The sequence below is a fragment of the Aplidium turbinatum genome, chromosome 14 (genome assembly GCF_918807975.1).
Source record: "Aplidium turbinatum chromosome 14, kaAplTurb1.1, whole genome shotgun sequence".
Taxonomy (NCBI): domain Eukaryota; kingdom Metazoa; phylum Chordata; class Ascidiacea; order Aplousobranchia; family Polyclinidae; genus Aplidium; species Aplidium turbinatum.
In genome coordinates, this window is record NC_137485.1 from 7,294,785 (window position 1) to 7,322,091 (window position 27,307).

The window sequence follows — 27,307 nt, forward strand, 5'->3', positions numbered from 1 at the left end:
CTAAACATTCTAAAGCCTCTACTTGGCAGACAAAAGATGTGGCTTTATGGTTGGCTATTCCTACAAAAGCATAGAAGAAATATTAAAAATTCAGTCTAATAATTATATGTCTTTGTGTTCGCGTTGTTAATTTGTTCTTCTGGTCGAACTCTATTGTTACTTTTTTGATGTATTCTTTGTGCAGTAAGTTGAGCCACAAGTTAAGATGGAATAGCCTGTTATTCATTCTAAACGAAATTCAGTGATTTTTTTTCAAAGAACTTTATATGTAACCAACCAACATTTTTTGCAATCGCAATCGAGAGCAATATTAGAATATTAGTCAATGTTAGTGAGGCAGCACGTTGTTAACTACTACAGACTTATCCGGTTATTCGCTTGATCAAATATTACCTTTTTATGCATTCAACCAGATTCTATTAGATTCTTAGTTGAAGTCATAATGTTGCAACAAATTTTGAAAAACATGTATGTTGATCCAGACATTTTGGCAGAACTGGGAGAAGAACAGAAAGAAATGCTGTTTTTGAAAATTCGTCAAGAGCAGGTCGGACATAACAAAAAAATCTTACAGTAACGTTTGCCTTTTTCTATTCAAGTTTGTTCGTTCCTGTAACCTTGACTGATTTGGGGAAATATACGGCTACGCCAGTGCTTCTCAACCCCTGGGTCGCGACCCAAAACTGGGTCGCCGTTTCATTTGGCTGGGTCGCTAATGAAATATAATATTACAGAGTGACCCAAAAAGATGCGTACCCATGAAAATTTCAATTGTGACTTTGATTGAAAAGCTATTTATTTCAAATTACAACCACACATTATTCAGTTTATGGAAGACCATTGACCAGAGTTTCAGCTTTTTTTGTCAATTTTTAGTCAATTTATGGCTTTCCCAAGATGTGTTCCAAATGTTAAAAAATCGAATAAAACATGGGTACGCATCTTTTTGGGTCACCCTGTATAAATATCGCTTAATAAAAGATAACGTCTTTTGAGCAAAGTTAAAACTGCCTACCACTAATTTAGTTTTCGTAATTTCCACTATTCAAACTACGCCGAGGTTTCACTAGACGATTTTGCCACACGCATTTTGGATGAATTATGTGTACACAACAGTAGGCTACACACTACACTAGGGAATTGTAACAATTAATTGCTTCAAAAACCACACCAAACATAAAGATCGCGTCCCAGGAAACAGCATCATTTACTGTTTTGAATTAGTTACTGGAAGATACGGAGTTAAGGCTTTGACGATGTCCAACTTGTCATAGAAAGGCATTTGGGTTCATTGATACGAAAATTTGATTATCTCTAAAATTGCAAAGGATTTGACATTCAGTGCGACAGTGTACTGATGAACTGTTTTAAGAAAGACACCCTTGGTCAATTTTGGACAAAAGTCAAGAATGAAAAGACTGTTGTTGGCACGCGCGCAGTAAAAGCTCTCCTGCCATTTCTAACTGCCTGCCTGTGAGCGGGTTTTCTGCGCTTGCTCACATCAAAACAAAGAAGAGAAATTGTCTTCAGCGTGAAGATGACATGAGATTGGCACTAAGCAAGATAGCTCCAAATTTTGACAAAGTTGTTGAAACAATACAAAGTCAAGGCTCACATTAATTAAATTCGACATTTTGTTGTTATGTTCTGTTATAAACGAGTGTGGCTCATTTTTCCATGCTTACAAAACGTTGTGCGAAACGTAGTTTTGGAAATAGGATCGCCAAATCTTCGCTATTCATTTAACCTTAATATTTGGGTCGCCACAAATAAAGGTTGAGAAGCACTGGCCTACGCTATTGCCTACTGCAGGGCTTCTCAAACTGGGAGTTGCGACCCCGCAAGGGCTCGCGTAACCAACTTCAGGGGTCGCAGAGAATATACCAATTCTACACAAAGTACTGCATAATAACACTTTTGTGCCAGATAATGTAAAGGTTATTAACTTTATCAAAAGTTGCAAACTCAGTTCCCGTATTTTTGCAAGTTATTAGCCTAACACGTTTGTTTATGTGGTGAAATGGAATTGGAGTTTAAAATCTTTTCACTGCATTGTGACGTGTCAGACGTGGGTGGCTTTCCAAAGTCAAAGCTATGAAAAGGCTATTAATGTTGAAAATAAAGTCGTGCTTTTTTTAGAAGCGAAATCAAATTCAGGCTTGGTCCATTATTTTCGCGATGTCATCTGGATTTTAAAATTATTTCAAATTGCTTAAAAAACTGAATGAATTTAATTTGCTCCTCCTAGGAAAAAACATCAACGTTTTGTATTGAAATCTAAACTTGATAAGTTCATCCAAAAATTAAACATCTGGAAACAAAGGTTAAAAATGGCAACCAAAACAAAAAAAGGAAACAAAGAAAGTAGTGGAGATGACTCAGCTGAACTGCACCCATAGGGCTTTTTTAAATACAAGTAGGTTTAGACTAAAGTTTGCTAAAAAAAAGTCAGGGATTGACAGAAGTAAGGGGATCGCCAATTCGGCTGCGATATCTGACAAGGTGAGCCAAAAGTGTTGCCAAATATTTTTTTAATTTTTTAGAAAAAAAGTTAGTTTGACATTTTTAATGTAGTGGTCTCCCAAAATTTGCCCAAAAACAACTATTCTAAAGCTAATCTAAAGCAATTTTATTATTCTCTTATCAAACTATCATAATTTTTGCAAATTTAATCTTTTCTGTGCATAATATAGCCTATATCACCGGAAAAATAATTACCGGCTTCAACGTTTAAAACATGAAGCTTTATATTTCTGAGGTGTTTTTCAAGTTTTTTTTTGTTCTTAAATACTTTGTAGCCTAATCTTTTTTTATACCTGTAATTTTTGTTCAATTGACGTTTTGTATATAAATTCATATTCTTATTGCACAGTAACACAACTACAAATTGCTTTAACTTAATTTTGTGTAAAAAAAAATTCTTCTAAAATTTTAAAAAACATCTGGCAGCACTTTTCCCTCCACTTGTCAGATCTCGCAGCCGAGTTGGTCATCCCGTTATAATGAATCCCTGAAAAAAGTGAATACCCAAAAAAATGGTCATGCCCCGCCATTGTGCCATAGCCCTGCCTGATTGATTACGTGTAGGCTACCTGCAATCACCATTATCATTCATATTGTTTACAAAAAAACGTAACTTACTGTGTTTGTGCCAACTGAAAAATTGTACCAACAGGTTCGAAGATACAAAAAGCATGAAAATGAACACAGCAGTAAGACATATGACAGGCGGACCAAGAAATCAACAAGTAGGTTAACTAGACAATTTAGTCAAACAAGCTAAATTTTTGATGCCGATAGGTGTTTGTAGGCTACTGGTGGGGTAACCTACTCTAAATGCGTTTGTATCATACCATAGCCGAGGCGGTCTTTGATGAACTAGTAGTTCTGTTCGTAAATTTGTTCAGCGTTCCCCATGTCGTGCAATGTCTCAAAATGTTCTTGGTTGGTTAATTGATTTATTTTGTTAAAAATTGTAATGTTATTGAAATGAGAACTATGTAGGCTAAGCTAATTGATCCAACTCTAGTTCTCATTACACTAACTCTCCAAATTCGTACACCCTGATGGTAAGTGGTGGTTTTTAACAGGCAGTTTAACTGAACCGGGAGTCGAAGCGGGATCGCCGGGATAGGAAATCGAGCGCTTTATCTCTCCGCTAGCCTACTGCATATTGAAATACTGTAACGTACTAACAGAGATTTTGTTTAATAACTTTTATTGTAGCTAAAAGAGTAAAGATTTTAGAAGACTCAACCGGCAGTCCGTGGACGTGGGTATATGGAGAACACGAGGAAACAGTTAAAGATATGTGGAAGCGGCAAGAGTGAGAAGGCTTAGAGCCAATATGGCTTCACTTTGGAAATTGTTTTCAATTGGGAGATGTTTTGGGATATCTCTTCCATTGATGTTTTTATAAGTACTGAGTAGAGATAAGCTTAGTTGTGAAACACTAGGTTGCAAGTGTAACACTATGCACTAAATAATGTCTGATAGCCTACTATGCGTACAATATCTAAATGAATCCAGCAAAAATAATCTAGCAAACTCGGACCAACACAAAACTTTCTGGTCAACGCAATCTGCCAGTTTATTGATAAAAAAGTTTATAGGATTACATATAAAACAATGGAAACTATTAAGACTACAAAAAGTGCTCAATGCTAAGCAAAAATGCAAAGCAGAGCGAATTAAACTAAATATAGTTATTACTATCTGAACCCTTAACAGCCTGTTTCACCTAACGGATCATCAGAAGGTCTTATTTAAATAGAATGTAATTTCAAATAGATTCTATTTGAATAAGACCTTCTGATGATCCGTTAGGTGAAACAGGCTGTTAAGGATTCAGATAGTAATAACTATATTTGGTTTAGGATTACATATATGTAGTTTATAATGTTGTGTTGCTGGGCTGATGAAGTTGAATTCTTTCGTTTCATGATGACGTAACTGAGGGGTCCTTCAAGGTAGCGAAATTGAGGGAGCTTGCAAACTACTGTAGGTTTCGCGATCTTTTTGACAAATAATACGCAAGATTGTCTGGAGTGCATCCCACACTACACAATAATAATTTTACGGTTGATTTATTTATTGTCGCTCTGCAACCTTGGCCCTTTAAACAACAGTAGCCTATTATTTTTTTCACTTTTGTAACATACTTTCGATGCAATCCAGATTATTACTCGACTTTATTGCATTGAGAAAAAAGAAACACAAGAAAAGAATACAACCGGTTCACTGTAAAAAGTTTTTTCTGCTGCTTGATTCACACAGCTGAAGCAAAGTTAGGCTATGTAGGCAGCAGCGTTGACAGGGAGGTCCAAGAAATATTTTTGGACCCAGGCCCAGTATGATTTTATAGGCCTGTAACTTTTCCAAGGGGTTCGGAAACTTGAAGAAACTATTTTTTGAACAAAGTGCACTTTTCTTAAAAGTGTTTTGATTTGGGGCCCTATCATCTCACTGGCACCGGGCCCAAATTATCCTCTCAACAGCCCTTTGTGTAGGCCGTAATTACAAGTTAGCAGTGCTGTATTCGAGGGTATACGGCGGTATACGCAGTATACTCTCTGCTTTTTCGAGCAACTAATAGTATAGGCCTACACTCTGGTTTTCCAAAGAGAGTGCGTATGCTATCCTAACTGATTACTAATGTATGATATTCTGCAAGAATTATTATCCGTGTTATCCATAAAAATTCAGTCTCGAAGTACAACTTTACCTAAAGCCGAATTTTTAATAAAAAGGACAATACGAATTGTGGAGAATTTCAAGGAAAATCCGGGAGAAAAAACACAGTTGGCTTTAGCAGCGAAGGATAATTTAATGTTCAGAAATATTCATCTGATACAGAATTCTAAAATGGTGCCACTTAACGCGAATCAATTCATTCAGAGCATTGTTAGCAGAATGCAAATGAGACTTTGCACTAATGCCGACACTAACAATGGTTAGCTACTGGTTGATATTGCTAACTTGCAACCTAAAAAAGTGATAGAAGGAAATTTGTGTCATGGAGAAGCAGAGGTGAGAAGAATTTGTAAACGCTTTGATATTGATGAAATACAGTCAATCCAAGGATTTAAGAGACTTCAGTGAAAAAGTTGAAAGTGTGACCAATAATTCAAAGCCTCTCTTGACAGCTATTTCAACTTTTCCTTGTTCGACAGCAGAATGTGAACGTGGTTTCAGTTTAGTGAACAATATTATCACAACATCACAACAATATTATCACAACAATATTATGTTTAAGAGCATCTTTGCTCATTGATAATGTGAGCTGTTTGATGTTTATTAATTGCAATGGACTACCTGTGGCTCAATTCACTGCTAAAAAAATATGTAAGATCCTGGCTGCTAAACCACCAATCAGCTAAGGATACTAGATCCCAAATTTGTAAAGAGGATAAAGATATAGATTCCTCTCGGCATTCTGTTTGGAATGTATTCATAGAAAAATAAACAATTTGGTGCCTCTCGTCCAATTTTGATGTTGATAATTCATGTTAGGCTAGGGTAGAATAAAAATTAGTATTTTGCAAGTTGTGTATTATTTATCGTTTTGGCAAATCTGACAGTATACCCTGTGCTTTTGTTACGAATACAGCACTGCAAGTTAGGCTATTACAAATACATTACGTTGCTTATTACAAAATTGTTACAAATTTTTGAAATGAAAACATTTCTTGTTGCAGCAAAGAAAAGACACCAATAGCAGAAAAATCAGTAATAAAAAAAGAAAGCAAACATATTGTAAAAAATGACACATCCAAAGATAAGAAAACGGTAAGCAGGAACAGTTTTCTAGATGAATTTAGTTTAAAGTTAATTGTACGTGTTGGAAAAGACATTCTGGTTAAAAACGTTAATAGCCTATAAAAGTTCATAGCAACTACAAATATAAAGTTAAGCTTTCATTGTAAAAAGTCTAAACTTGTGAACTGTAATTAACAGTATAGGCCTAAAGCAGCTTTAAAAGTTTAGTGCATAAAGTGTGACAATAACATAGATGTTATGATTTTTGCGCCTCTATCGACTATGGCTGCATTGACACTGCTTGATTTGTAAAGCGCTGAGGAGCAACGCGTTCTGCGATGGATACAGCGTTGTATTATTTAAAAACAGGCATTATTATAATAGCCCATGCTTTAATTATCTGGTGACAAGCTATTCCGTTCAACACGCTATCGAAGCAACAAGAATATTATTTCCAGTAGCAAATGACGCCAATAGCTATTGTATGACATTTGCTGTCATGGCCCATCGGTAAAAACTATTTTTTATTTTCGATAAATTGTCGCTTGATAAAGCGTCGCGTTGCAATCTCTAGCGTGCTCCAAGGAAAATCAACGGTTACGTAGCCGAGTGATGAGAGCCCTTGTACTGCACTTGATAGGGCGCCGGTTCGACACCGCTCAAGAGTATAGAGGCCTGTCTTTTTCAGACAAGATACAGAAAGGCATGAGGTGGACAAGAAGACTGGCTTCTTTTGCGTTCACTTAATCTTTCTTAAGCCTGGATGCCATAAAAATAGGTCAACCTTCTCTGAAATACCTTAAAATTCTTGGTCTTAACAAAAGTGACCAACTGACCATTTGAAAGTAAATAAAAGATGTATTTTCTAGGACAATAAACCGAAAATATCGATTACCGCAAAAAAAGTGAACGCTTCTGTGTTACCCAACCAGATGAATGGAAGCATTGCTGTCAAAAAGCCTCCGGATAATAAATCTCATTCCAGCGATATACCTCCTCCAGAAAAGTCACAGATTCCTCCCAAAAACGTTTTATCCCAACATAACAAAAATATAATGGAAAAACTAAAACAAGGCGAAGCTACCAAAAGAATAGCAGGATTTGAAAGAAAGAAAACTTCTGTAGACCAAGAAGACTTGGAACTACCACCCACTTCAACACAACAATTGGGCTCACAATGCGATGATATGGTTGAAGTCAAAAGTGCCACGGAAAACAACTCAAGTAAGAAAATACTTTTTAGGAAAAAAATTGTTGAGGTAATGTAGCTTTAAAGTGCAATATGTTTTTAATTGTTATGAAATCATAGCATATGTGGTCTAGACCAGTGGCTTCCAACCTTTTAACATCAGAGAACAAGCAGAAATTTGAAAAAAGAATTGCCGACCGGTAACAATAATACGATTTCTAACTTTTCCCCACTTGCAACTCCATTTCACCAGCGTTTTTCCTCCATTAATCGACTTCTCATGTATTTTGCCAACTTTTAACTTATCTCTAAAAATGCTTCTAAATGACAACTTTGCAGTGCCAATGATTTCGTATATTAACATGAGCTTGACAGAAAGTAAGATCTCTTGAGGACTGGCGAAAATTTACGCGGCACCGGTCCGAGTACCGACAGTTGGGAACCATTGGTCCATAGGCGTAGCCAGGGGGGGGGGGCGAGAGGGGCCATGGCCCCCCAAATTTTCAAAGTTTGGATTCCGAAGTTGAACCCTTTGTTGAAAATATAATACAATTTGTATAAATTTATAGGCTATCGTTTTCCAAGACATCTGGCTATTAACACCCCCCAGGACTTGTTTTAGACACACAGAAAGACACCAATAAATTTTGCAAATCGTAAATCGCACAAAGGTTACGCGATTTACGCTTTTTTTAACTAATCTGTGGAAGCAATTTCAGAATCGCTTACTCTGTTGGGTTTTTTGGTAGTTTTTGTGTAGCTGAGTTTTGTGTTCTCTAATTTTAGCTGCAGTTTTTGCGCGTTCGTGTGTAACAGCTACCTTTAATAAGTTAATAGCTGTTTATCTGTCTATAAATTTCATACAAATATTACCCTGAAAGTGTTTCCAGACAGCGCTATAATCCATTATTTGAGTGTAATTTTGCAAAAATTTTCCGGGGGAGCATGCCCCCGGACCCCCCTAGAATACGCGTGCCTTCGGCACGCTCTAACCTCCCATCAGTTTTATTGCTTTTCTTGCTTAACCCACCAAGATACGCCACTGCACATCAGGTGGCGATGTCTTCAATTAAACACTTTGTCGTTCTCTTCAATTCATCAAATATTTGGCCCCCCCCCAAATTTTTTTCTGGCTACGCCACTGCATTGGTCTAGGCCAGAGGTCTTTAAAGTGTTAACTTCCCAGTACCCTAAGTCAAATTTTCATCAACCTGGAAATCCATTTTTTGCTCTTTTGAAGAGGCGTTCTCCCTTAAGATTCATAAGAATTTGAAAAGTATCTTTCGCTGTGATATGAACATGCCAGATCTACTTGGTACCAATATTAATACATAACAAACTTATTTCATTCAATAATGCTTGATGTTGTGTTAGTCTGATATTTTGTGTGATGACTGTTAAAAATTTGAATTCTATGGACTTTGAGTCTGATTGCAAATAAATAAATAAAAAAAAGCTTATTTAATTTATATGGTCTGATGCTTATTTGCTTTTCAACACTGCTGAATACACCAACCATCCAATTTAAAACCTCCTAAAAATATTAAGGCAAACTTTAAAAATCCCAGTCTAGGTTATAAATTAGGCCTACTCATTAAATCAAATAACAATTGGCAGTAGGTATTATTTTTTATCTTTTCTTTGGCAACTTTGTTTTCAATATCTCAATCTCTATGATTAATCGGCCTGACTAGTAGATAAGCCCAACTAGCAGATTTTCAACTACTGTAATTCGATAATAATAAATCATGTCAGACTAAATTGCCGTATTCACTGGGGATCAAACAATATTTTTAGGCTTCAATGCCAAGTCGGAACAAGACTGCAACACTGTATCCCCAGAAGACTGGTCACAGCAATGTAAGTCACTTATTAAAATTTGGTTAAAAAGTAAACGCCATAATGCTGATGCAGTAGTTCCTACTTATTAAGCACAATTTTGTCCGGTCCGGAATTACTGAATGCATAGAAGTGGCAAAGAATTCTCCCCGCTTAATAGCTCCACCCGCTCAATAAGCCCAAAATCGTCCGATCCAAATTTGGGCAAAATCGTCCGATCGCGAGGTGAGCCTAAAATCATCCGATCCCGATTTGGGTAACATCGTCCGATCCCGAGGTGGGCCCAAAATTGTCCGATCCCGATTTGGGCAAAATCGTCCGATCCCGAGGTAGCCTATAAGTGTGGACTACTGCATTAGGCAATCTCCAAAATCCTTCAAAAGACAAGTAAAAGTAGGCTTGACTGTTGGAAAGCTACGCAACCAACAAACCAAACTCTTTGTTGACAACTAATGGTAGCGAAATTAGGAACTTCAAAATAATGCTTAGGCCAGCACCACTATCTTACCTAAAGGTGAGAAGTACAGCAAGTCTCTATTTCGTGTTCCAGTGCGTCGATTTAAAGAAGCTGATCAACGAAGAAGCTTAAGAGCACGTAACGCGAGCAAACAATGGAAAAGACAATCGCGGTTAGCTATAGACACGGAAAAAGTTTGCAACAAGTTTAGAAAACTGGAAACAAACTCAAACAAGCAATCAAATCAAATGCCCCCCACAGCAGTCGGAACGAAAATCATCAAGCACCAAAGGTATTTTGATTACCAGAAGGGGTTAAGGTTAGAAGTGTAATGTCAAAAGTCCCAAATATTACCAGAAGAGGTAAAATCCTGAGATAAAGAACTCTCTGACAAACTTTATGTGAAGACAACTCCAACATTTTTTGTATGCTTTTTTGACATGAAAATACGTTCCTGTGAGTTGTTCAGTCCTGTGACGCGCTTTGAAATATGAGCACCTTGGTAGCCCAGTAGGCTACTGCGTCAGAGCACAAACATCAATTGACACAAGCAAGTTTTATTATGATTGCTATTGACACTGAAAAACTCTCTAGCGAACCATAAAACCTATTTTATGGGCCACGTCAGCAATCCATTGGGACATGGTTTGGTTTTTGAATCTTTATCCTCGAACTGATAAAGCCTTGATAGGTTATTCCTGGTAGTTTTGCATCCTTGTGGAGGCTTTTGACGCATGGCCGGTTACCGAGATTAGCAGAGTGAAGTTTTCCGATTGTTGAAATGTTGTTGTCGGGAATTATTACATTCACTGGATGCCGCTGAATAGAGAGCAGTCCTGAAATTGCGTTGCTCAACTGCACACCCCGAGAGCCAAACCAGCGCCGCGTGATATGAATGACACGTAGCTAATCTATCCATACGATAATTTTTTGAAGTAGTTCGGAATATTTCTATGTTGATCTGATGCATGTTGATGGCCTATAAAACATTTCTAGGCCTACATGTTGACCTAAAAGAATTGGCTGTAGGTCTAAGAACTATCCTTGAATATTACATGACCTGCGCCAAATTTTGACTTAGATGGGCAGAAGGTGTCTCTAAAATGCAAATTGGAATAAACAAGAGGGGTGTGCATAACAATGCAGAATTTTCGTCTAACATTTCAGGTCTCAAAAACATGGAAAGCCGCAAAGTCTTGCAGAAATCAAACAATGGTTTGAAGAAACTCAGTCAAATATATTTTTTAATCAAGATTCTTCAGGACCTCCAACCTGGTTCCACGGTGGGTTGATTTTGTAGTCCACCGATTTAGACTATTTTACGATTGCAACTGCATTAATTAAACATCAACAAACTGATCAAGCAACGCAGGTCAAATTCCTGACCTGTGCGTCTCATTTTAAGAACTTATTTTTTAAGCAAAATTGTAATTGGAAATCCACCTCTTATGTGCATCCAAGCAGATGCGAAATAGAACCTGTCAACAAAAGAGCTTCTACCCGGAGCACACAGCTGCAGGGGGCAATGGACAAGTTCAGATGTGACCTGAATAGCTATAATAAGGAACAAGCAACTTACGCCTAAATAAGATTTTTCTCAACGTTGTGGTCGGTTTTACGCCAGGAGTTTGAAATGTCAAGCTACCTGGTACAAAACTGCCTGGAATTAGAAGACTTTTTATGTCAAGAATATTCTATTGGCAGTGAATGATTTCAAGTCTTTACGTAGACAAGTAATTCGAGTCATAACTTTTCTAAAATATTTTAGAAGTGCTTGACAAAAAATAGATGTAGGCTACAGTAAAACACGTTCTCATTTTTGTTTTCTTTTTATAGCACGAGAAATGCCATATATAGCCTACTATAGTTTTGCTTTACTTCATTATTAGTTTTCAAACAAATAAGTAACCTAGAAACCGTGTTAAGACGTCTGTGGCAGAAAAAGTAGTGAAACTGTATATTAAGCATTGCTATGATAAAGGTCTCTCTTACAGGTATAATCTCCAGACAAGATGCTGACAACATTTTGAAGCCTAAAAATATAGGAGACTTTCTCATCAGAGTCAGCAACAAGATATGGGGATTCGTTTTGAGTTACAAGTAAGCTAACTAATCGCTCAGCGATAAGTCAATAATTAATAGTCGATTATTAACTTATTGATCTTAATAATTTGTAGGCTATATGCTCTTTATTGCTATCCTACTGTAAAATAACACAAACATATTGCTCTACTGCAGTGATTTTCAACCGGTATTCCGCAAAAGATCGTCATGTGTTCCATAAAAAATTGATAAGCTACGTTTCACGAGTGTTTCATGGAATACCGGTCAAAAATCGAAATCATAGGAACTTCGTGTTGGTCTTTTTGCAGTTCCTATACCCAAATATCAACTTTGTGCTTATCCAACAGGCCTAGAATCGCACTTATAAAAGCTTAAAGTGAATAAATTGTTGTTGTGTTGTTTATAATGTTTGCATCATTATAACATTTTGCTTGGTATTCCGCAAGATTACGTTTATGCATGAAGTGTTCCATGGTTCAAAAAAGGTTGTAAAACACTGTTCAAGGCCTGCACTCTTCTACTGTAACCTAATGCAGAGATAAAGACGAAATCAAGCATTTTCTCATTGATGCTTCTGAAGAACATTGTTATCATTTCTTTGGAGACGATCAAATCCGACACGGGACATTAAACAAATTGGTGAAATTTCATCAGGTGGGCTATTATATCCTAAATTACGAAAAATGTGGCTCGGAGCAACAACATCTCGGAAATAATTAGAGAGCAGCGTGTTACAATAGCCTACATTGATAAATTCAAATTTCTTGTGATAAAGCTTTTGCCACACGATTATAGAATATTTCTTTGAAATACGAATGATGTGTAGCCTAGACTAACCAACAAAGTCACACCACTTGTGCGGTAAAAGAATAAATTTAAATTTGGTGCGTATTTTTTTCTTCTTTTTCAAACAAAAACATTTATTGGATCACCCCGACAGTTCAGGTGGTTAGGCGCCTGGCTTTACGTACGAAGAAACTGCAAGATCACGCGGTGCTGCTTCGATTCGTCAAGCTCGGGCCTGCGTCAGTGGTTCAAGGTCTCTGCAAGTATGCGAAACTGTCAGAATTAGCCTTCAAAAGAAGCTTTCTCAGTCCGAGGATAAAGATTCCTTCAATGAGAATGATAAATTGTGTACCGTACTGATGTCTAATGAAGCCAGACTTTTGGCTAAAGCTTCATAATAAATTTATCAATTTCGTGAGGTAGCTTGCTCTCTATTCCTTTGATTGTTGTTTATCACACTTCATATCTATTTCAATCATTTATAAATTCTAAACAATATTTTATAAAAGTTCTATTTTGGTGCAAAACCCAGTGTTTGACTAATTTTATGGTTCCTTTGTGGTAAACTCGTCTATTGTCGTTCTATAAGACCGTAGCTACGTTTGGCATTTCCAAACTAGACTACCCATGTTTTCCTTGTTGTTAGTGTATGAAGTTAATAGCCTACTGCAGTATTAGGCCTATTAGCAGAGGTGTGCTGTGCACCCCTTTTTACTGCCGGCCAAATATGTGTATTTAGGTTAGACCGCGGATCAAGCTGGCATTTTTTTATCGACTGATATTTTAGAGTGTTTGTGCCGAATGCCAGAAACAAACGCCTGCTCAGGCCACACATTTTCGCTGTGCGTGCCGCAGGTTGTACACCTCTGCCATAAAGGCACACTAACACTACCGATCTTTACATAGGTGGAAACTTTAATGTACGGAGGAGAGGTGTTGAGAAATGCGATTGGCCAACTCGATCCAACATGTCCTAACTATTATGAGCTGGACAGAAGTTTAGATACTCGTCTCTAAATTTCATAACTGTCCAATAGGAAGAAGCATCACTGATGGAGACATGCAGTGCGAAGCTGTTCGGGCCCTTAAAGCTAAACTTTTGGGCTCCAAAATCAACTGCGAATGGAAAGAAACGCGCGCGCCAAGCAGATAGTTCCTACAGCATCACAATATTTGTTGTGAAAAATTCAAAGATTGCAGCACGCAGGCTTAATTTCGGTCTGCTGTAAATTTTGCATTTCGTATAAAAGTTGTCACATTTAGGCCTTTTTCTACCTTAGGCTCCTGTGAAGGAGGGAGATTTCTCAAGCTCCGGGGCGCGAAATTCTTTTTCTCACGAGATTTCTGTCTCATTTACATATTTTGGTAAAAGTTTGTATTAAAACCGTGTGAATGCAACATTTTCGCGTTGGTACGGTTGGTTCAGTGGTTTCATCCTCTGCCTAGTGATCGTGAGAACGAGGGTTCGACGCCCGTCGAAGTCAAACTTTTTTTGAAAAGTTCTTGGTTAGTTCTTGCTTAGGGTTAGGGAAAGCTTATATTTTATTATCATTGCAAAATTTCATTGGCAAATAGTTATTTCGCAATCTGAATCAACCAATCTCTCAAAACACTTTCGGAAAATCTTACTTTTAGAGTGACTAGAATCAATGCATAATGCAATACTAAAATCAGCATACCTCCAGAAATGGATGCTACAGCTCAGCAAGTCAAAGACAGTGTCGGCGGCCTTCCACCTCAACAACCGGGAGGCACAGCGTGAGATAAACATCAACATTGATGGGGAACGCCGCCCTACTGTGCCGAACCTACATATCTCGGCATTACCCTGGACAGGTCACTCACGTACCGCCGACACTTGAAGTCACTGCGCAAAAAACTATCTACACGCGTCGCACTTTTGAGGCGATTGGCGTGTTCCGGCTGGGGAGCTGGTGCTAAAACTCTTCGTACAGCTACCCTAGCCCTTGTTCATTCCACCGCTGAGTACTGCGCGCCGATCTGGTGTCGTAGTTCTCACACCCACCAGATTGATACCGCCATCAACGACGCACTGCGTACTGTGACTGGATGCCTGCGTCCCACTCAACGGACTGCCTACCCATCCTAGCAGGCATCCAGCCCGCTGAGCTACGCCGTAAAGGAGCCACGATTTCTCTCGCTCGCTGCGCTTTGGACCCCGACCATCTCCTCCATGCAATATTCAAGAGACCACCACCTATAAAGCAGCGGCTGAAATCAAGACGCCTCTTTGTGCCTGCCGCACAACAACTCCTTGACGAACCACATGTGGAACACGGAGTGGCAAAATCACACCTCCACGCTCCGTGACTTCATACCCGACGCCCAGTGCTGTATTCGAGGGTATACGCAGTATACTCTCTGCTTTTTCGAGCATCCATTAGTATACCTTCTGGTTTTCCAAAGAGAGTGCGTATGCTATCCTTAATTCTTGACAACTACTAACTAACTACTTAGCCTTTTGAGGACCATTAATAATGTGAGCTGTTTGATGTTTATTAATTGCAATGGACTACCTGTGGCTATCAATTTACCGCTAAATATATGTAAGATCCTGGCTCAGTAGCGTAGCCAGGAATTTTGAAAGGGGAGGGGGTTTTGAGTTGACGACCGGCGGGCGAAGCCCAACAGCGTGTTCGCCTAAGATGACACCCAGCGGTGGGGGCCTTCCCCAGAAAATTTTGAAAAATTAGTTTGAATTTAGTGCATTCTGAGAGCATTTTCAACAAAAATGTGAGTATGAATATTCCTGTAAGATGGTGCTGTCCGGTGGCATAGCAAAAGGATAAGATCATATTTTCTTCGGCATTTTTCGGAAATAAAGCTAAGTCTTTATGTTTTCTTGTTGCTAATTCCTGGCTGAGATGTTTGGTATTGGCAAAACTCGCTCTTTTAATGCAGTTTTGTTTAAAATTAGCAAATTTTTTGATGCGGCGGCGCCGATCCCCGTCCACCTCGCAAGGCTTGCGTGGGTCAGGCTTTACCGCCTGCGAACTGGCGTCGGCCGCTTTCGTTCGGACATGCACAAGTGGGGCCTGGCTCCTTCATCAGAATGCGAGTGTGTGCCACGGAACAGACCGCAGACCATGTCATCCACCACTGTCACCCACCGGTCACCACACGGTGCGCATGGTCTGAGGGTCTTGAACGACGAGACTGCTGAGTGGCTGAAGATTTCCTGCCCTCCAATCTAGCCTGGAAAGATCGCTCATACGCCATCATCATCATCATCAATGAGACAGAAATGTCGTGGGAAAAAAATTTTCACCTCCGGGGCAGGTGAACACTAAACAGGGGCAAGGAAAATGGTACAAATGCAACCCTCCAAGTTGTTGATATTTTGAGGTAAAAATAAACAACTTGGAGGTGGGCGTATTTTTAATTAAAGACATGTCTAAAGGGTTTTCAAGCTTTCCCCCTAGCAGACTCCCACACTCCTAATCTATATAGGTTACATTTCGATACAGTTCATGAAAAGATTGTGCAATAATTAAGCATGTGTTTTTGTAAAAATATTAAAACAACGATCAATAGCAAGTATGTTTCTGTATTTGGGGATTTATTTAAAAAATGCAAACGTACACAGTGATTACAGGCTACTACAAAATCAGAGGACTTCTTATTTTAGTGGATATTTCTTATTTTGTATGTTTAATACAGCGCATTATATATTTAATTATGTTATAAATGGTGCTTAGGTTTAGTAATTAGTAGTGGCTGAGTGTTTATGATTAGTTACTGCTGTAATTACGAATTTCCCTTTGCCTAATGACAAAAATTAGTACAGTATACACAAAGAAAAATACCAGCTTTTAGTCCTGTGCACGTTGCCAAATACATGATTATTTGAAAGACTTAACATTTACCACTTCTGCTTCCCAAAAACTATGAGAGCATTTATGAGTTAATATTTACCCATCCCCACTGGTGTTGATATTCCCATGGAACTAAGATAAACCATATGATCAAGACAAAACAATAGCCAACCTGTTCAATTCGCAATCAAGTTATAGTACTGTACATTTACTACACAGCCGCAAATATATAAGCAGAAAAAATACGATACAAAAACATAAACGGCAATATACAAGAGTTACTTATTTAAAGGTACCGTACGTAAATAAAATGTTTTGTAAGGAAGATAATACAGCAAAAAATCAAAGTTCTAGTGCAGTTTCTTCTGTTTCTCGATACCAGTACACACAAACTCGTTTTGTTACATTGTAGGTACTATAATTATAGGCACATATATCGATACCTCTTATACAGTACATGTTATTAAAATTTGCATGAAGAATTATTCAAAACAAATTAAAATTTATCAAAAGTCGGCTGGGAAAACAAGTTTTTGCTGTACACATTTGGCAGCGGTTTTATTACGTCTATTGTCCATCCTAATAGCTGTTGGTTAAGACCACAAACTTTGTGAATGAAGAAACCGCAAGATCAAACGGCACTGATTCGACTCTCGAGGTATGCACTTGAGCAACGCATTTCCAAGATAGCTCTATATTCAGCGAGACCTAGAGGATGGGATAATTCATAGACAACACTTTAACAACAAGCGAAAACTTCACCCTGTCAATCTCCGTGACCAGGCCTGCTTTAGTAATTTAATGCCTCTAGTTTACAACTTATGCAAAAACTGCCAGGATTAGACTAATAAAGAAGCTTTCTCAGCCCAAGGATGAAGATTTCCATACGGTAATCAATCAAACATTATTTTTTTTTTATGGAAGACACTACAGTCACCATAGCAACTAAGTAAAGGTCAAGTTGAAGCTTCATGGCGCTTTCCAGCCCCACCGCCTAAGCTGCCTTTAACAGAGTTCAACAGGGTCTGTGAAGTTTCAAGTATTTTCATGTAAGCCCCTTCAGTTTCAGATATCGTTTTATCAAACTCGTTTCTTGCTGTCATTTTCTTTGCAATGCTTTCGTTGGCTTTTGCTAAACGTTCAGTCAGTGCTCGAATATCACTTTGCAGCTTTTGTTTTTCTTCCTCGTCTTGTAAAACTTGTCTGTGAAGTTCATCTCGTTTACCACAAAGGTCTTCGATACATTTCACCAATTCATTATTATAACTTTGCAGAGCAGCACCTTGATGGGTCATGGCTGCTGTCTTCTAAATGTCTTATGACTATTTTTGTTATTTGAATTTCTTTTGCTTGTTGAAAAGAGTTTCTTTGCTTTTAGTTTAAACTCTTCAAGCTTAAGCCTGTACACATGAAATAGAAATAAGAAACAAGATATCTTCATAACGTAGAGTTCATTTTCATTAATGCCAAAACTAGTAGTGCAAGTTAAATATTTATGTGAGCAGATCAAGTATGTATAGCTAAAACGGGTCTGCTACTATTCGGTGAGTTCCTAACCTCCAACCCCTAACCACAAAACGGCAATGATAATTAGGCTACGGTAACCAATAATTTAAAAAAAAAATTGAAAAAAATCCCCCATTAAGGGATCGGACTCACCGAAACGGGCCATTCCGAGCTAAAACAGCCTTCAAGTTATGATGAGTTTTGGTCTAAGTTTTGATACAAATACAAGTAAAAATGTAAGTTTTAGCATCATTTATTTTCAAGCTGACCTATTTCAAGGGCCAAGTTTTAAATTTCGAACCACATTACAGCATGGGTATTAGACTATCTCAAATTGTGGTGACTTAAAACCCATAACACCCCTTTCAGCAATGCCCTCAGGCAAAAAAGTATATAAGTAGTGAGCCAATTGTATGAAATATCACGCAAGCATCACAAATCATTTTATCGCAGCATGGTACAAAATCAAACATTTTAATGTTTACATTTAATTAAACATGAAGTGATAGCAGGAACCTATCTTCTCATTGCTAAACCTTAACTTTTAAAATTGCAATATTTTGCTTAACCTACCAAGTACAATAAGAAAAAAAGAATGTGCTTCATCCATCGTAGACATGCTCCCAGAGCTTTAAAAATCAGATAGTGTAAGGTTTACATTATGGACAGAGACTATAGTTACCAGATATGGTGACTATAGCATCTGAGACTTTGGTCACTTAAGTATGGTATTATGCACTCAAACAATTGTCGAATTTTAACAGAAGTGTTTGTTTGTTTATCTTTATCCTGCATTGCGGGAAAGCGGACTTGAGCGCTATGCATCGGTGTACGCCTTCCGACATACACCTGACCCACGCTGCAGCCGACTGCAATGTCTGTTTACGATTGTCTACTGTACTTATGACTTAAATTTGGTACTACCCATTACTCGAAATCGATCACTGGGTAGAGGCAATTATCGTAAAGTTTCTTGCCCAGAGAAACAACAGCAAGTGCGGGTGGCTGGAGTCGAACATGCAGGCTCTCGACTGCGAGCCCAACGTGCTAACCACTCGGCCAGTGAAAAACTTTAACAATTAAACTGTATTACTCACAATTCAAAACGCTTAAAATACAGCCTCTATTCAAAAAATATAGTTGAAATAATGACTTTAGAAGGATTGTGTGAACATAAAGTATAGGCCAAGTTAAGAAGTATGGCACAAAGAATGTTGGCTAAAATGTATGAGGGGACGACATCGGGGGTACAACATCGGCAGGGGACGACATCGTCACCACCCTAGCACAAATAACAGTTGGAAGCAACAAAAAAGCACTATCATTAAATGAGCAGCATTAATTTTGAATCGTTTTTTTTTTTTTAATTCACTTTTGCATTGTGTCGAATTGAGGTGTCATGGACTCTCATTGCAGACATTGCAGATTTCAGCCATCTAAGCACTTGCAGAAAGCAGTGACTTTTGAGGCTATAAAAGTTAGCAAACAAAAAATATCACATTTGAGTGACTGGAGGATCATAGCTTCAGAGGCTATGTCTACTATATACAGCAAGAATAGCCACTGCATATTTCCATGACACACCCTTTAACATATAACCTAGTCCCCAGAGCTTTCAAAGTTGAGTAGGCTGTTATTCAATATACCAAGTAGTACATAGGCGCCCCCTTTTCAAAAAACCTTGGGGGGCGAGAAAGGTGATGACGTCATAACCATAAACGCTATTTTACTCAATTAAAATAGTCTTTGATTAAGCTTACTGTCTTGTTTATATTGACACCTAGGTCGCAAACCGAATTTATTAGAACCAAGAAATAGTTCTGGTTATTAGAACCAATCGTTAAATCTTGAAACGATTAGTTTTACGCATGCAGTACGCCTAGTTGCAAAAATTGTGATATTGTTAGCTCATTGTGATTTTGTGCGTTTTCATGTTTGGTCAAAGAAAATCTAACGGACCTTTGGATAACTCGTAAAATGAGAATAAACATTCAACCTCGCATTCGCTTTTTCACCACCACACGTTTTGGCTTTGAAGTTGCTCCTCACGCGCGGGAAGAAAAGCAGTGTGCGAGCGTGCGTGCCGTGCGCATCTCTGCAGTAATTCACGTTCCAGAAAAAGCCGTATGATCAGCTGTTTTGCGGGCCAGAACAACGTAAGCTGCTTTTCGCTTTCGGCATTGTTAAAGTCTGTTTAAATTATCTAAATCTATTTGGCGAAGTATTTTATCTTTGAAACAACACTGGTATTTAGCCATTTTTGTTGCCCCTCAACCATAAATTTACGGGGGGCGGTGCCCCCCGGCCCCCTCGGAAGTCGGCGCGTATGAAGTAGTAGTACTCATATGCCCACACAATCAAGTGTCCAATGCTCAACCTCAGATCTTTAACAGTTCAAATTGCCATGAGTGAAATTAGTTAAAAGAGTCTAGATATCTCTGTAATTAGTAACTATAAACCCACACCTGTGTCTTAGCAAGACATCTAATGAGCAACAGCATGCTTGAAGATGCAGTTGGTTCTCAATTGTTTTTTCCCATGTTTTATCGACTTAATTTAAAGTAAATCTTCAACCCAACCAAAAAAAAAAAAAATTGAATAGGAAAAAAAACAATTCAAAAATTATTATAAGCTGAAGAAGAATTCACTTGTGAAATGAATTTCAAAAATTACCTAAGCTGGCCTAGGTAATAATAATAATATAGTTGAAATATACACCTACAATCTTGAGAAACAGATGACAGCTGACCTCAAAATCTAACCTCTTAGGGTGCCGTATGTCTCTCTTGGTTTGTTGTTAAAAATTTAATTCAGGCTTAATTGTTAACAAGACACCAAATATAAAATTCGTAACTTGAATCAATAAAGTTAATAACTTGAACAAACTCAGTAACTCAAATAAATAAATAACCAACAATATTTAGCTTCGGTTAACATAGCAACAAAAACAAAGCAGAAACTGGATTTTTGTATTGATATTGAACCATAGATGTCTTATATGATTGAACATATAGCAGTTTTCGGGTTTCTGCTTGGTTGGTTTAAAAGTTGCCATACAAAAATTAAACTTAGCAGATACCTTTATTTGCCGATTAGGGGCACACAATAAGTTAACATAGTATGGTAACGTCACTATAACATATAATTCAAAAGAACAGAAAAGCGCTAAAATAGGTTCAGTGTTGAACAATTCCAATTTGATTAGCCAGGAGCAGCAAAAAAAAACGTTTGGCCATATAGTCAGTTGTTCCCTCTAATTATACTATTAAAACAAAAAATGGACTCGAATTGGAATCGGCTATAATGGCAACAAATACCGTACTTATACCATACTACCATACCGTACCGTACTATCAGTGTGAGGTTTAATCATCTTAAAACGTAGGCTATATTTATCTAATGTTCATATTGATTGATTAAATCTTCCTCTTCGGACTGGGAAATCTTTTTGAGAGGGGGGAAGGGGAAAGAAAACTTTTATTTTGTCTGTTGCAAGAACAGCACGGCACAATTATACACAATATGAATATAATAGCACCAGAGACTCATAGCACAATAGCAATCTAGATATCACAACAAATAGGAAGCAGCGAAAGACTATATCAATCATCAAGTCAGCTGCTTTCCAGTTCTTAATGACAAATGTCAAGCATCGGCAAATTACGTTTTTGTTATTTTTCCAGTTTCCTTTTTGTTACTTTGCCGTTCACTACATGTTTGCGCCAGCAAAAAAAAAATTGAAAAGAAATTAAGAAATAACAAGTTTCCTGAACATTTTACTTTGAGAGTCTTTTAAAACAATTTTAAAAATGAATTGGGATATCACAAGAGAGCTTAATCCTGGCAGTTTCGCATACTTGTAGAGGCTTTGAACCACTGACGCAGGCCCGATCACCGAGATCGACAGGGTGAAGTTTTTCCTATTGTTGAAGTGTTGTTGTCGAAGAATTATTCCATCCACTAGATGTCGCTTATTGGAGAGAGGTTTAACGTGCGCTGCTCAGTGCTCAAGCGCATACTTCAAAAGTCGAACGAACGAGTGGGCAGTAGCACCCCACCTTTGTAGCTACTTTTTTGGTAGCGGTACGGCCGCTACATTTTTGTTGGAGTAGTGGCTGCAGAAGTAGCGCTACGTTTTTTTCAGTCGCACTCCCGCTACTCGCTACTTTCCAACATAAAGTGAAAAAATGATTAAAAACATTTTTGAAAACTTTTCATGAAAACAATGCTTGAAAAAATCCAAGTAACTTAGAAATCATACAACTATTGCGCGAAACAATCAAGCCACCTTGATACCGACAAGAGTGACACCAACACCAGTTACGTCTCTTAAGCAGTGGCGTAGCAGCCACTTGGCGGTTCTGGCTCTGCGCCAGGGGCGGCAGGCTGCAAGGGGGGGGGGGGGCAAAATGAGGCTGCACAGTGCACACAACACGAGAAATGAAGTAATGCAAAAATAAAGACGACGAGATGGACTTTTTGGAGTTAGCTGTGGAAATTGACAGATTTAAGAGGCTGATGCGAAGCAGTGAAACCACGTTTGATCGTAATGGAGAGGAAGACAAGCACCTTCACGTGGTCCCCCCCGTCAGTAACATACGAAATTATATAAAATACGTATGCGAAACGAAGCTTGTCAAACAAGAGCTAATGAGACTGTTCAGCGCGGGGTGGGTAGGGAAATGCCCTTCTCAGGGCACGGCAGTGCTCGCACTGTCGAAAAGTACCGACGACCCACCGTACTGCAGCTGAACACCTAAGGCATCACGGCCAGCAAGCTCAACATCATCGAGCACCTGGCCACCAAGCATCAAGCCCTCATTATCCTCCTCCAAGAGACTCACTGCACATCTGTGGATAAGTTGGTATTAGTGTCTAGGTATCCCTGGTTGGTACTAACCAACTTCACACTCGCAGGCGCAACCTGCAGCAGGAAACACGGCCTCGCCACGTTTGTCCATGACCGGCTGAGCTGGTCCTTGGTTGATCAATCCCAAGCTCAATCGGAGATCGAGTGGCTTTGTGTAGATGTAACAGGCTACAACATCGTGAATGTCTACAAGCCCCCACCTTTGCAGATAACATCAACAGCCATCTCAGTGTTCCCCCACCCCAGCCTCTACGCTGGCGATTTTAACTGCCACCACATTGACTGGGGCTACAACTCCATCAACAACGACGGAAAAAGTCTGGCCGCTTGAGCAACCAACAACAACCTCGCCCTCATATACGATCCTAAGGGCGCACCGAGCTTCCACTCCGGTCGTTGAAACACTGGCACGAACCCAGACCTGGCTTTCGCAAGTGATGACCCCAATGATCGCCAGCCGGACAGACGTGTGCTAGAGAAGTTCCCAAGGTCTCAACACCCACCTTAACTAATCACGCTCCCCTTGCTTGCCACACCTATTCCGAGCAAGCCTGTCAAGCGATGGAACTTCAGAAAGGTCGATTGGGAATACTACAGCTTCCTCACAAACGAAGCTACGCAGTACCTCTCATCCCCACACACCATCAAAGTGGATGAAGCCTACCAGGATTTCTGTGATGCAATCATATCTGCGGCAAAAGACTCCATCCCGCAAGGTCGACGAAAAACTACATACCTTTCTGGGATGTGGAGTGCGACAGGCTTTACCGCGACTTCCTCTGTTCCCCCCAAGGCACCGCCACCACCAACAACCCTGCTGGCAAGATTGGATTCAAAGAGGAAGGAGCGCTGGACAGAAGCCATCGACTTCACGCACTCCAGCCGCACAGCATGGAGTACACTCAACAACCTCACTGGCAGATCATGTGCCTCTCGTCTCCAATGCCCCATTTCAGCAAATGTCATCGCCTCACAACTTGTGAAAAATGGAGTGCACAGAACGAGAGACCGTGAATCAGACAAGTCCGTCCTCAAGGAAATGACGGACCTCTGGAAGGTTCCAACACCTGTCGAGGGCAACATCTCTGGTGCGTTTACTCCAGAAGAATTGGCCTCCGCCCTCCAGCACCTAAAGCCAGGCAAATCCCCGGGCCTTGACCACCTATGCCCGGAACTAATACTCCAAGCTGCCCCCTCTATGAGGTCCTGGTTAAAAGAATTCCTTTCCTGCTGCTTGCGTCACCTGCGCATCCCAAGAATGTGGAGAAGAGCCCTAGTGGTTGCAGTCCCAAAGCCGAAAAAGCCCCCAGAGGATCCGAAGAGCTACCGCCCCATCTCTCTGCTCTGTATCCCCTTCAAGATACTCGAAAGACTTATCTACGCCCGTGTCGAACCGATAATAGACCCTCAGCTCCCTCGGGAACATGCCGGCTTTCGCCACGGAAGATCAACCGTAGACCAGGTCACTCTGATGACATCGAGGATAGCTTCTCGGCAAAAAAGAAGGCTGGCGCCGTGTTTGTCGATCTCACGGCTGCCTACGACACTGTATGGCACAGCGGCCTTACCTGCAAACTACTCCGTCTCCTTCCTGACAGGCACATGGTCCATATGATTATGGAACTTGTGCAAAACCGCAGCTTTACCCTTTCCACTGGTAGCGGCCGACGAAGTAGACTACGTCGACTCAGGAACGGCGTCCCACAGGGCTCTGTCCTGGCTCCCCTCCTCGTTAACACTTACATCTATGACCTGCCTGACACCATCTCCAGGAAGTATGCTTACGCAGACGATCTGACTCTCCTGCATCCAGCCGGAGATTGGCAGTCAATGGAGAGGAACCTAAGCCAGGACATGTCAACTATATCAACATATCTCCATAAATGGAAGCTACAGCTCAGCAAGGCAAAGACTGTGTCGGCGGCCTTCCATCTAAACAACAAGGAAGCAAAACGTGAGATCAACATTACCACCGATGACGAACGCCTGCCATACTGCGCCGAACCCACCTACCACGGCGTAATCCTGGACAGGTCACTCACGTACCGACGACACCTGGAGTCACTGCGCAAAAAACTATCTGCGCGCGTTGCACTTTTGAGACGACTGGCGTGTTCCGGCTGGGGAGCTGATGCGAAAACCCTTCGCACAGCTACCTTGGCCCTCGTCCATTCTACCGCTGAGTACTGCGCACCAGTGTGGTGCCGCAGCTCTCACACCCGCCACATTCACACCGCCATCAATGACGCACTACGCACTGTGACTGGATGCCTGTGTCCCACTCCAACGGACTGCCTTCCCATCCTTGCAGGCATCCAACCTGCTGAGCTTCGCCGTAAAGGAGCCATGATTTCCCTTGCTCGTCACGCACTGGACCCCGACCACCTCCTCTACAGTAGGGGAGACTCAGGTAAGTTGGCCCAATAGGCAAGTTGGCCCACTCTAAATCATTTTTTAACTACAATAGGCTAGTTATTGTTATGTATCGTACGCATGCTGAGAAAGTGCTGTTGAAACTATCTTATCTCCAGGTTGGAAGGCTCTAGCAAGCAGTATAAACATGTGAGCACAATTTTTGTATGAAAAATTATGATTTTTGAAATTTTTGGATTTTAGAATTTTTTAAATGTCGAGTGAGTTTTTTCTTACTTTATAAGAAAGGTTATTATTTAGTGAGCGCAGCGCTAGAGTGGTTATTAAGGCTCACTTTGACGGTGAAACCGTTGTTAGAAGCTCGATAGTTTGAAATAAATTTTAGTTTTAACAATATGGTTGCCATGTAGGGAAGTTGGCCCATTTCGTGGGTGGGTACGTTGGCCACCATGGCCAACTTGCCTTCATGAGGTATTACATAGAATGATAATAATTGACTAATTAATACGATGACTTATTTTTGCAAGATTGAAGTAGCCTATCATCAAGTATCCAAAGTAAGTAAATCGCGGCTTTACATCGGCATTAAACGATCAATAACATTAATACACTTCCTAACATCGTTTTTATGGCACAAATTGCGACAACTTATTCCTAACCCGTATGGTAATAATAGTAAGTAATCAAGAAAACCAATCGCGGAAATGTGTATCAACCACTTCTCAAGCGACGGTCAAACACGTACCTCGTTTCGGCGATGCATTAAAAAATGTTCCGATATTGGTACCCATGCAAAAATGGGGTTTGTAGCCTATTGCAAACAAGGTCCTACCTATCAGTATCGTTAAGGTGACCAGATCGTTAGGAATAAAGGCATGCCGTTCCAACTACATGATGTTTGATACAACCTTTGTTATTTTCGAAAGGTTATTTGGTGTAAGCTACTCATGTAAAAAAGTTTACTGAGATAAAATACAGCATTATAGCCTAATAGTAGATTATATTATAAACCAAACATGAATGCATACATAGAATAAATTATGTACGGTATGTATGCCTCTATAAAACCAAGAAATAATTAGAAAGAAATTAAAATTGGAGAGAAAGAGAACTTTTCTACTGTTTAATATACCGTATAGATAGACATGTTGCCCACGTGGCCAATTCACCTTCCATGGTGGGCCAAATTACCCGCACAGGAAGGCAAGATGGTCCATTTCATTTTTTTTTTCGGAAAACTTGAAAAATTATATACCTAAGAATGTTTGTTTGACGCAAGAATATGTCCACTTCTAGAGTGATGAATTTTGTACTCTTCAATAACATTCGTTTTAAGATATGTTTTGTTATTAGCTCACAAATTCAATTTTCCATTTTGCTGGGCCAACTTACCCGAGTCTCCCCTACATTCCAGCGCCTACCTGGAGAACAGCAGCGACTGAAATCAAGACGCCCATTTGTGCCCGCCGCACGACAGCTTCTGAACAACGTTGAAGATCTTGAAATAAGTGCGGCACACTGGACGAACTACACATGGAACATGGAGTGGCAAAACAACACCTCCCGACTCCGTGATTTCCTACCCAACGTCGATCCCCACCCTCCTGGAATGTCCCTCGCAAGACTTGCGTGGGTCCGGCTTAACCGCCTACGAACGGGCGTCGGTCGCTTTCGTTCAGACGTGTGCAGATGGGGCCTGGCTCCTTCACCGGGATGCGAGTGTGGCGCCCAGGGGCGTTGACAGGGGGGTCTAGGTGGTACTTTTGGACCCGGGCCCGGAATATTTAGGGGGCCCGGATTTAAAATATTCCCCGCGACTTCAAACATTATCAAGATCTTAATATAATCAGATCTAAAGGAATTGCCATCAGAGGTTAAAACAGCCACTTCAGCCGTCAGATGGTAAAGTACCGGCCCCCTTCCAGGTATAGTGATTTCCCTAACCACGATTTTTTTTTCAAAAACACGAAATATTTTTCTTCACCCACTCTTTAATTTCGGATATATATATTTTTTGGTGGTAGCCTAATCACTTCTAGCTACTTGCAAATCATAGCCATAGGAGGTGGGCGGGCAGGGGGGTGGGGGCGGTTGCTCCCCCGCTGAAAAAAAATGTCGCAAATTTGGGA

At 39.9% G+C, this 27,307-nt stretch overlaps 2 protein-coding genes across 2 annotated transcripts; one reads left to right on the top strand and one right to left on the bottom strand.

The window, feature by feature from the left end:
• Positions 1-499: 499 nt before the first annotated feature.
• LOC145783090 (SH2 domain-containing protein 4A-like) lies at positions 500-13,984 on the top strand. The gene is made up of 11 exons (XM_082594864.1): positions 500-547; positions 3,176-3,248; positions 3,727-3,826; positions 6,198-6,288; positions 7,128-7,482; positions 9,245-9,307; positions 9,837-10,035; positions 10,911-11,026; positions 11,738-11,843; positions 12,344-12,461; positions 13,500-13,984. Exons 1-11 carry the CDS (start codon positions 518-520, stop codon positions 13,608-13,610), a joined length of 1,362 nt encoding a protein of 453 aa, XP_082450990.1. The 5' UTR covers positions 500-517; the 3' UTR covers positions 13,611-13,984.
• A 2,169-nt stretch (positions 13,985-16,153) lies between these two features.
• LOC145783099 (microtubule nucleation factor SSNA1-like) lies at positions 16,154-17,825 on the bottom strand. The gene has a single exon (XM_082594873.1). It carries the CDS (start codon positions 17,722-17,724, stop codon positions 17,386-17,388), a length of 339 nt encoding a protein of 112 aa, XP_082450999.1. The 5' UTR covers positions 17,725-17,825; the 3' UTR covers positions 16,154-17,385.
• Positions 17,826-27,307: the final 9,482 nt, after the last annotated feature.

Coding starts and splice junctions, on each gene's coding strand:
- LOC145783090 (XM_082594864.1), top strand. CDS start 518: ATGCTGTTTTTGAAAATTCGTCAAGAGCAG. Junction 548..3,175: donor TGAAAATTCGTCAAGAGCAG/GTCGGACATAAC, acceptor TTGTACCAACAG/GTTCGAAGATACAAAAAGCA. Junction 3,249..3,726: donor GCGGACCAAGAAATCAACAA/GTAGGTTAACTA, acceptor CTTTTATTGTAG/CTAAAAGAGTAAAGATTTTA.
- LOC145783099 (XM_082594873.1), bottom strand. CDS start 17,724: ATGACCCATCAAGGTGCTGCTCTGCAAAGTTATAATAATGAATTGGTG.